An 11,576-nucleotide genomic window follows, 5' to 3' on the forward strand; every position below is an offset into this window, starting at 1 on the left:
ATTTTTTTTTTATCATCCAGATGTTATATATTACTTCATACTATGTTATTTATATATATATTCAAATTGATCCGCATATCATTATTATCGATCCGGACATAAGAAGATAACGCACAGCCGCATGGTGACGTCACGTCTCCGATGAGTAGTGGGCGTGTCCCGTGGACGTCAGGGTCTGGACCTGGTGGTGGTGGCGGTGGCGGCGGTGGCGGCGGTGATGGGGAGGGGGGCTGTCGGCTGAATCGTGAATTCAAACACTGGACAGAAAACGAACCGCACGGGAGCCCGTGGGTGGCGCGCGGCGCGGCACGGCACGGCGCGGCACCTCTCGTCTCCCAGGGAAGGGGACCTCGTCGCGGATTCCGTCCCGGGCGGCTGAGCATGTAGCCCGGGCGGCGCTCGGGTGGATGGATGCCTAACCGGACGGAGCCAGCTGTGGCCTGCATCCAGCAGCGACATCTGGCCGGTGAGTTGCACCGAGCGGAGCCCCCGCGGCCGCAGGTTGCACGCAGCTGCGGGAGGCGCTTTCGCGCTGCAGCCTGTGCGTTGCACCGCGACGCGTGTGCGTGTGTGTGGCTGTGTGTGTGGGGGGGTGTGTGTGTTCCGATGCAGTTTCTCCCGCGATGCAAATTTAACTTGCGCGGGGGGTCCGTTGACCTCGCCCTCGGCTTTGACAGACTGCTGCAAAGCAAGCGGAACGCGCCGTTGACCGGGGCTGTGCCGCGTTGTAGACGCAAGACCCCCCACGGGGGCTGGATGGGCTGCGGGTGGAGATGCATATTGAGCGCGCGCTTGTCCGTTCTCCTGCAGGGCCAGAGATGGAGGAGGGGGCCGGAGATGGGCAAGGGCCCCTTCTGGCCAGAGAGGGGTCCGGCCTGCAACATGACACCGCCGCCGCCGCCACCACCACCACCACCACCACCTCCACCCTGCTGGCCTCTGTCAAGGAGCAGGTGAGGTGCACGCTTATCCGTTCGGACGCTCACCCCCTTCAGCCTTTCACTCTCTTTCTCTCTCTCTCTCTCTCTCGACCCTGTCTTCCAACACCTGCAGAGGTGTCTCTGAATTCAACGTTTAACCCTTTAAAGTCGGTCAGTGATTGCGTGGAGCAATGCCCCAGTTCCCTTGCACAAAGCCTTGTAAGGGGCTGCAATCGTTTCATGACGTGCATGGGGAACATGCGTTGACATTGCCAAGGCAAACGGCAAAAAGTGAACGCTACGTCTAAAGTTTTAACAGGACAACGTATATATCTATGTATGTACGCACGCTGCTCGGTGAAGGCCTCTCCAAGTGAATCCCACCCTCCCCTCCTCTCTCTCTCTCTCTCTTTCTCTCTCTCTCTCTCTCTCTCATGTACAGTAAGATCACACATTCACCCCTTTAATTACCTGGGATAGACAGACTCATTCACACACTCACTCGCTCGCCCGCCCGCCCGCCCACCAGTTCTATCTCTTCTCCCGCTTTTCTGCTCTTTCCTGGGTTTCTCTCGCGACGAGGACGAACCCCCCCGTCGTGAAAATCTGCTGTGTGTTCTTAAGTACATCTGGCCGGTGGCCATGTTCTCTTCCTTAGTCCCTCGGTGTGTGTGACTGAATTAGGCACGGCGCTCGGCTATATATAGGCCCCCGCGTTGCCCAAGTACAAAAGAAGGAGCCTCCATTGATAAGAATCTGATGGGTTATTTTTTCCGGCTGCCGGCGGATAACCCTCAGACCAGCGTCGTGCCGGTTATGGAAGTGGCTGTTTTTGTTTTGGTGCGATGGCTTCGGCGCGGGCTGAGCGAGAGGCCCAACTCGGGCTTCTCTGGCGGCGATGTTACCGGGTTGGATACCGCAGGGGCGGGGGCGGCGGAAGAAGAAACCCCCAAAACCTTCAAAGACAGAGGGGACGGCGGAGTTGCTGTCGGCTCCTCCGCGCGCTAAACGGAAACGGGGGGAAAAGCAGATTGACACGGCGCGCTGGGGGAGTCGCTGATACGTTTCACGACATAAGCAGTTAATCTCTTTTAGTGTGAGCGAGCCGAAAATCAAATTTAACGGATTGCACGGTAAACGTGTCTTGTAACTTTCTATTTTATTAGGTTTTGGGGGTTTTTTTTAAAATAAAAACTAGGGCAGTCCTGTGCATGACCCTAAAGCTGCTATTTCTGGGATCGGGAATCGGTGAAGCTCATAACGGGCGGGAGCAAAGGTCGAGGTATCGGTTGTGATGGGCGTCGAGCGTTTTTAACGACTGAAGGTTGTGGCGTGATGCGAACCCCAGACCAGGGGGATCTGGTGGCAGAGCTATCCATCAATCCATCCATCCATCCATCCATCCACTCATCCATCCATCCATCCATCCATCCATCCATCCATCCATCCATCCACTCATCCATTCATCCGTCCATCCATCCATCCATCCATCCATCCATCCATCCACCCACCCATTCATCCATCCATCCATCCATCCATCCACCCATTCATCCATCCATCCATCCATCCACCCACCCACCCATTCCTCCATCCATCACCTGCCCATCCATCCATCCACTCATTCCCCCATCCATCCATGCATCTATCCACCCATCCATCGATCCATCCATGCATCTATCCACCCATCCCTCCATCCATCTCTCAATCCATCCACCCATCCATCCATCCATCCACTCATTCCTCCATCCATCCATGCATCTATCCACCCACCCATCCATCGATCGATCCATCCATCCATCCATCCACCCATCCACCCATCCATCCATCCCTCCATCCTTCCATCCATCTATTCCTCCATCTGTTCATCCCACCATCCATCCATCGCAGCCCTTCCCCCAAAACCCCTTTTGAAACTGTTGGTGTCTTCCTGGCACGCCGCCACCACCGCTGCAGTCGTTACGATGAAGGCGTTCTGCTCCCTCCTTCCCAGAGGGAAGCTTATTTATTTCAGAAGGAGTGAATGCGTTACCTCCGCGGTTTTTACTCTGGCGTAGAGGCGCCGGTTGATTCTATTTGCCCGTTTTTGTTATTGGTGTATCGGTGCGTCGAACTGAAACCACCGCAAAACCTTGCGATGGGGATCAAAGTTAAGATCATTTGGCTTCTTATTTTTTTGGTAAAAACGGAATGAAACTTTTCCACCTTAATCTGTTTTGTCCAAATGCTTCTGAGTCAGAGGAAAATAAAACAGCGGCAAATGGTTTTCAGCATAAAAAAGTCTGATCACGGCTGATTGTGTCACAGAGATGATGCGTCTTTTATCCCGGAGCTTCAAACCGACGACCGATAAGCGCTGTTTTTTGTTTCCTAGATACACAGGGAATATTCCCCCTACTTTACGGGGCCACACCTCTTTTGTTGCGGTGGGAAAACCCCCGGTTCAGAAAGGTAAAAGTCCTGCCACGGTTCTCGCTCAGGCCGTGCACTCATCAACTTGGAGTCCACGCGGTTGGCTCAAAATCCCCGGGTGGCATCTGACTTACTGAACCCGGATTTGCCACCATCTGATTTTACGGGCTAATCCGAGTCGGTGACGTCAAGTCCAAGCGACCGCGAGGAGGAACTAAAAAAAAATGCCAAAATAACAATAAGAAAGTCCAATAACATTTGGTGTCACGGGGTATAGAAAAGTAACAACGAGAAGCTCCTAACTTAAAGGGGAGCTATTATGAAAAACTCACTTTTACAGTGCTTGCCTACTATCACACACACTGTGAAATAAGACAACCCAGGCAGTTTATTTTTATTTTTATTTTTTCAGTTTTTCTGCCTCGGTCCGAAAACATGTGATCCAACAAGCCGTAAAAATGTGTCGTCACATCGTGTTTCCTTAGAATCAGAAACGCCCCCATCTGGGTAACGCCACCCACGGCCTGAGAAATAAAATTAATCGCAACTGTCCGTTATAAACTTCAGACAGGGGAAATGTAAGTATTAAAAAAATAGTGTTTTTATTGTAGATGTATTTATTTTATTTTATTGTATTTTTCGACGTTTCCTTATTGAATGGAACAAAAAAATCCCTGCATGCGGTGTCCCCCCACGGGCTTGGAACACGGCAACGAAAGCCGGAACAAACTTTTAAGCGAGGCCTTGTAGATCTAATATGAGTGAAGATTCATCAGCTGCATCGCTTATTTCTTGCCTCAAATTTGTTTAGAAACAGCTTTGAGTGCACCGATGAGGTGAAATCAGTGAACGTTTACCGACTAAATGCAATGGAACCCGGAAGTAAAACCTCGAACCCCACTGGGTTACGGAACCCGGAATTTGTGCTCAAATCCCCATTGGCTCACAGAAGTAGGGGCCTCAGGAGGGTGGCGCCACCCACGAAACGGACCGTCCTGGAACGCGGTGGTTTAGAGGCATGTGAGAACGGCTCGAATGCATAATCGAAGTGGTATTTCCGACAGTTATTTGGGGGACCTCAGGGAACCCTATATGAACTTGTTGAAAAGGAGCATAATGTGTCCCCTGAAATTAAGGCAATAAATAGCTGCAGCTATTAACGAAGCTCCACGGTCCTCCAGACACGAGAGCTCTACAGATGCGACGGCGCATCGTCGGGATGAGGCGCTTGTGGCCGACTTCCGTACGGCTCCCGGCGCCCTTGGGAAACCTCTTTTCCCGGTACTTTAGTGTTTGAGCTCGCTACAGAGTCTCGCATCGGAACCCGGGGACTCGACCCCGCTCCGTCAGCCCAGTCACATCGCGGCTGGCCGCCCGCCTCGCCCCGCCGGAGTGCGCGGCGAGCAGACTCTACGCCGTTGGCCATCTGTCGGGGAGTTTGATTGAGCGATCCGCGGTATATTCGACGTGGGAGAGTTCAGGACACTCAGCCCCCTGCGTGTTTTTGTCAGCGTTGTTGTGCGACTGCGTTCCGGGTCGCTCGGCAGCTGGGGCCGCGGCCCCCTTCGGCTAGAATCAAGGCATCGCGGGGGAAAAAAACAAAACAAAAAAAAAAGGCAATTTTGTTCGACTTTCTCCGGGCGACGGAGACGGCGAGTCAGAATGTTAAAACCAGCCGTTTGTCTCAACGGCAGCGGGAGCGGCAGCTGCAGCGGAAAGAGGGCAAAGCATCCCGAAATGCCCCGGCGTGACGAGGTCCGGCTGAGCGGCGGCCCGTGCAGAAGTCGGCGGTCGTAGCGTTGGCACCGCTCCGGATGGAAGAAGAGAGGAATGCTTTGTGACGCCCAGTGTGGCGGAGGGGGTGGCACCGGGGGCGTTGGCGCCGGTGCCGGGCGCCGCCTGGCACCGGCCGGGGCCTCGAACCGGCTGGGGCCTCGAACCGGCAGGACACACAAGGCCGAGGCCAGGCTGCCTCACGCCGCCGGGCTCCAACAAGGAGGCCTGTATGTGAGACCTGGGCCTGGGTTGTTTTTGACTGGAGTAGCCGAGGTCAGTGCTTCGCCACTGCTGTCATTTCCACTGAAAGAAAATGTTTAGGGAAATGAGCTTTTTGCGTTGCAAGATCAAAATTGCAAGGCTGCACTAATTCCTCACTTCCAGCTGGAATAGTATTATTTGTTTTTTTTGTGGTTGACGGGATAGTAGTGCGGCGTGGGATTATTTGATTGTAAAATGGTGTGCCGGGCGGAGAAAAAGGTTGGGAAACGCTGTTCTGTTGTCGAATACAGTATAGCTATATTGATACCTTCAGCTCAAATTTTCGGTACTGATACTGATCCTCAACTTTAATTATTGGACGATAACGACCGACCTGTTTAACCATCGTTCGTACTTACCACCAGCTCTCCGACCAGTCGCTATTGCACGCCGCGTACAGTACCGCTGCGTGCTCAGCGGCTCAGCTTCAAGCATCTCATCGCGCATCACCCTTTATATACTATATACACTATATATACTATATACACTATATACAATATATACAATATAATGTATATACACTATATTTACTATATACACTATATACAATATATACAATAAAATGTATATACACTATATACAATATAATGTATATACACTATATATACTATATACACTATATACAATATATACAATATAATTTATATATACTACATATACTATATACACTATATACAATATAAACAATATAATTTATATACACTATATACACTATATACACTATATATGTACTATATACACTTCATACACTAGATATACTATATACACTATATACTATATATACTATATACACTATACAGTATATACTATATACGTTTTATATACTATATACTATATACACTCAAAACACTATATATACTATATACACTATATACACTACACTGTATGCACTATATTAACTATATATACACTGTATTCATCTCACCTCATCACTGTTCTCAGTCTCGTTCCCACAGTCTGTCAGTATTCACTACAGCTGCGTTCACAAGTGCCACGCCCCCTCAGCGTGAAATAACACGGCTCCTCGCTTGTCGACCGATAACGGAACTCGGTCGTTAAGTGAGGAGTACCTGCATAGGTTCTCCCCAGATCCATCAAATCAGTCGTTTTTCCTTTAATATCTGTCATGGTTTCATTCGTCTCTAGGACGTATGTTTTATTTTCATTTCAGACAGATATACAACACCAGTACAGAGCGTGATATGTCTATTCTTCGGCCTATTAACACAGTAATAGGTTTGGATTGCCATTCCTAGGAGTAGTTCTCCTGTCTACACGTGTGTAGTACTCCGTCAGTTATTACTACTCTCCGGTGTTTTGTGTTCATTCACATCTTGTTTATTATTCATGTCCAGCCCTATTTATGGCCGCGATATTTCCTTGTTTGTTATTTCTCCGCAGCTGTGTGTTCTTCTCCAAACCCCCCTCGGGTGTCGTTTGTACAAAACAAGTAATGTGCACCGTGTCTTTGTTTTTGTTGTGTTTTCGTGTTCTTTTTTTTTTTTTTTGGTTTGTTTTTATCAGCTCATCTCCCAGCTCCCGTCGCGTTGCCGTGACACGTTTGTCTCGGTACGGGCCGTGGTACTATTTAACCGGTTGTAGAAAGGTCGACCAGCGCGGTTATTAAACCGGGGGGGGGGGGGGGGGCGGTTATCCGACTTCTGATTCCGTCGTTCCGCTTCACGATATATTCCGCGAATCGAATAAGGAAAAGAATAAAAAAAAAAAAAGAAGCGAGCATCCCGCCGCCGCCGGCCGCCGCCTCGTGCGGCCCCTATCTGACGGAGGGATCTTTCGAGGCACTGGCAAAGCACCATCACATGGCCGGATCTGACCCAAATACCAAAGTGCTTTTGTGAGCAGACACAAGCGCAAACGGGGGATGAGGCAGCGAGCGTGTACTTAAGAGTCTTTTATACTCTTAAATTAATCCCCCCGCCGCCCCCCCTCTGTGGGATATTTGTTTCCTCTTCGCTGTCATCCAGTATTTTGTGTATTACGTGTGCCCGCCAAACAGGCTGGAGGGACAGACGGATGGATGGCGGCCGGGTGGATTGGGATGGCCGCGCCCGCCGCCAAATAAAAGGGAAGCCTTTCGATGACTCCCGACTGGTAGTCATCGTTGATTAAAGGACCCTCGGCATCTGGTCGAAAAAACAACAAAAAAAAAAAAAAAAAAACGAAAATCGGGCTGCAGTTAATCAGTGAGGGATAACGTGCAGCCAGCCGGCGGCCATTATCGCAAAACAACTCCCGGCGGAGTCTCGGAGTCAATGGATCAACTTCATAAAAAATATAAAAATAAAACATTTGCTCGGATTTGTCTGTTTTCTGTCTTTTTTTTTTCCCGGGCGGTTTTCTCCGCTCAAAACGTGCGTCTCATTCTCTTAGTTTCTCTCAACACCTTAAGAAATAGAGGGTTTTTGAGGAAAAATAAGCTTGTTTTTTAGTTTTTTTTTTAATTGCTCCCATGACGAAGATGAGAAAAAAAAAACCTTTACTTAAAAAAAAAAAAAAAAAAAAGAAGGAAAAACATCATCCGTCTAAGGAGGAGCTCTGTTTCGGGGACTGGGATGTGACCATACGACGCGTTCCCCCGGGGACGGCGGCTCGCTCGGCTCTCCCTGTTCGCCCGGGAGCTCGGAGGGGGAAGGAAAAAGCGCCCGTGCGGTGAACACGCGGGGCTGTTCTTGCCTATTATGATGGTTGTTATTATCAAGGCAATCTCTCGTATGCCGCGGCACGATCCGCGCTCGGCCCGGCGGGCTGTCATCGCCACGGTAACACCCCCCCCCCCCCCCCCCCCCGGTTCTCTTTTGTTACCGTAGGAACTCCAGTTCGAGCGTCTGACGCGGGAGCTGGAGGAGGAGAGGCAGATTGTAGCCAGCCAGCTGGAGAGGTGCATGCTGGGAGCCGAGTCGCCGGGCGAGGACAGCACCAGGTAGAGGTGACGCGCACGCACGCACACACACACACACACGCACGCACGTACGGAGACATTGTCCCACATCTGCCTGTGGCTTTGATTTCCTCTTGTTTTAGTGGATTTATTTCCGAGAGATACAGTACTTTGAACCAGAACCCGAGCTAAACCACTCTCGGTGTTTTGGCTCTCGGCTTATCAGAGAGATTGTTATTAGTAGTATTATGTATTCGGACAATATAAGAAAGGAAAACAAATGTACAAATCGTAGGAAATGCTTTTATCTTATACATGTAATATATATACATTTTTTTAATGCTCAAGGAATGAGAAATTCGTCATAACTTGTTGCCATTCGCACTTTTCTTTAAATATTGTGCCGAACCACTTTCGACCCCAAACGAGGACGGCGGCGAAATGTTAAGCTTGAGATCATGTCCCAGCGATCACATCTCTACTTTTCGTTTTTTAATTCTAATTTCGTAAAAAATGTGTCGGCTGAATTTAAACCGAGCGATCGCAGCTCTGACCTCCTCTCCCTCTCTCTTTTTTCCTCCGTTCATCCCCTTCTCCGCGTTGCCAAGTTCGTCCGAGAAGTCCTTCGCGTGGAGATCAGCAGGTATTTCTTTTTTAGTTTTTGGTCTCTAACTTCAAAAACGGTGACCCGTTATTGATACCAATTCATCATAGTCATTTTTATATATATAAATAAAAACAATGTGAGATTGATTTCTCAGTCTTTAGCGGATTTTCACGGAATTTTAAAAACATACTTTGGAACCGAGGCTCTCGGGGCCGCATAGTGCCTTCGAAATCATACAGTAGGTCGGCCTTATTTTATTTTTGGAATAACTGTAATATATGGCAAAGGCCGTGTGACATTTTTCAAATCATGTGATCTTTTTATTGGTATCTGGAGGGTGAGGGGGGTTATCGTCATTGTGACTTATTCATCGCTGCGGGGAGGTGAGGAGTTCAGGGTCAGCTTCAGGCTTCAGTTTGACAGACGCACGCACACAGTCACGCACGCACACACACACACACACACACACACACACACACACACACACACACAAATTATTGTACTGGTATCAAAGTGAGGTCCCAGTAAATACACCTGGTAAGTGACGACCCATGTTTCTGGCGCACTTCTAAACCAAATAAATAATCGATTCCGAGATTGTGATTGTCCTCCCAAGTACAGTAAAACAAACACACACACACACGCCTCCATATCCTGCGTATAGAAGGCTCTGAGACAAGACACCCCGCGGAGAAGCCCTTGTTTGAGCTGTTTGCACATTCCGTACATCAAGCGAGATGACCAAACACACGCTCGCTTGGATGGAGTGTCGTTTTGACTTAGGGAAGGCGACAAAAAGGGGGAAAAAAGCAAGGTCTGCCGCCGCGGGGGTGAAATCACCACGACGCTCGCTCGGGGGCCGCCGGCTCGGGCTGGGACTGAAGCCATTCGATATTCTGTCACATATCCGCTTCCTCTCGCAGTATTCGCACACCACTCAGGAATGCAGGATCATATCTAATAACATGATATTTTATATAACATCACTTATCAACATAAAAATAGGCAGTTATGATAACATAATAGAATAAAAAATGATAAAAAATAGAAAATTGGTAATGTGCAAAAAATGTTTAATCTTACCAAAAAAATGCAATATACAATAAAACAAAGAGATGTACAAAAAAAAAGCCAATATACCATGAACCTTAAAATTTGCAGTAAATATAAACTTAAAAATAAACAATAAACAATAAACAAGAAAAAATTGGCAATATACCATAATCCCGAAAAACACATCCTGACGGAAATAGGAAATTGTGCACATTTGCATACATACAGCTTATGTAACGCAACGTTATGAGATATTTTACTTCGAAAATCTTGGATCGTGAATCCAATCGATCTCTCACCTCTAACCTTGGATCGATCTCTAACCTCCACCTCCCCCCTTCTCCACCTTCTCCCCGCTCGCTAGATGCCTTGGGTGGGGGCGACTCGCGCGGCGGAGCGATGGAGACCCCCGCCTCTCCCACTCGCCACCTCCGGGGGGAGGAGGGGCTCTACCCGCCTGAACCCGAGCGGGCATCCCTGCACGACAGTGAGGGTCTGTTACCATGGCAACGCCCAACGACGGGGACTCGCTCTTTTTTAATCAGCATCCGCTGAGATTAAATCCATACGTTTCCCCGATAGCGGCGTCCGCACCTCACATTGGATCGCTCTATTATGTGAAGGATTCTGGAAACTTCTTGATATCTGTCGATCTATTTGATGCTGTTTCTATGGTAACACCTTCCACCTGATCCCGCGAATGAGTTAGAAGCAAAAACACAAATAGTTTTTCGGCAGCGTTTCCTGACAGACGGGTGACGTCTAACCGGCTGGATTTTCTTTCAGGTATCCAGCTCTAAATTACAGTTTGGGAAGGCCAGGCCGGTCGTAATCTTTAATAATTTTCTCCGCAGGCTCCGCAGGCCACTCGGCCCAGATGACCTCATATTCCGACAGCGGCTATCAGGACAGTTACTATAGCAACCAGAACGTGGTGCGCTCCGAGCCCCGTGCCTCCCTGTCCAGGAGCCCCCGCGCTGAAGGCCAGGCCTCCAGCCAGGTAGGTCTTCCCGGACACATTCCACAGGTTTTGTATTTTGCTATTTTGGTGTGAAATTTGGAAGATGATGGAAAGACAGAAGATGATGAGGGCCAGAATAACAATCAGAATAAAAATGATTGCCATGAGAATGTTTTTTTTTTTTTTAATTTGGAGACTTAAGTCAGCAGGAACTACGGATGTAGAGTGCTCGTCTGGCAAGTGGAGGGTTGGTGGTTAGATTCCCGGCGACACTTCTCTCGTACTCAATTCCTATAGCCTAAAAAAAAGTTAAGTGTGTTTTTCATCCAAAAAAAGCCGAGGTGTATCTACAAACACCAAATGTCCAAATGGATGACCCGTCCTGTCTCTCCCAGGCGTCGGGCAGAGCTCTGAGGAGGATGGGCTCCCTGCCGTCCAGGAGCCAGTCCCCAGGCGGGGGCACCGTGTCGCCCTCCCACGTCTCCCTGCGCACGTCCCAGGGCAGTGCCTACGGCTCTCCCATCCTGTCCGAACCCAAGCCCCTGGGCTGCGTCTTCCCCGGCACCACCCTTCCGCCGTCCTGCCCCTCGCCCGCCTCCCCCACCGCTATCGCCGCCGCCTCCCGTGGCAGCCCCCGGCGGGCCAGCGCCGGCGGCCCGGGCCCGGGGATCGGCGGGATCGGCCTGGGCG

The 11,576-nt window shown here is 49.5% G+C and overlaps 1 protein-coding gene across 1 annotated transcript in view; it reads left to right on the forward strand.

Annotated features, from left to right (window-relative positions):
• The first annotated feature begins 338 nt into the window (after nt 1–338).
• The window catches only part of LOC307248282 (plakophilin-4-like), a 32,481-nt gene continuing 21,243 nt past the window's right edge, over nt 339–11,576 (forward strand). The window contains exons 1-7 of the mRNA XM_080024630.1: nt 339–466; nt 811–953; nt 8,195–8,307; nt 8,874–8,908; nt 10,290–10,418; nt 10,780–10,925; nt 11,282–11,576. The exon at nt 11,282–11,576 is cut by the window's right edge and continues 240 nt beyond it. Of these exons, the coding sequence (XP_079880756.1) occupies nt 412–466; nt 811–953; nt 8,195–8,307; nt 8,874–8,908; nt 10,290–10,418; nt 10,780–10,925; nt 11,282–11,576 (916 nt within the window). The 5' untranslated portion in view covers nt 339–411. The remainder of the gene's footprint in view (nt 467–810; nt 954–8,194; nt 8,308–8,873; nt 8,909–10,289; nt 10,419–10,779; nt 10,926–11,281) is intronic.

Source organism: Zeus faber (assembly GCF_960531495.2).
Source record: "Zeus faber genome assembly, chromosome: 2".
NCBI lineage: Eukaryota > Metazoa > Chordata > Actinopteri > Zeiformes > Zeidae > Zeus > Zeus faber.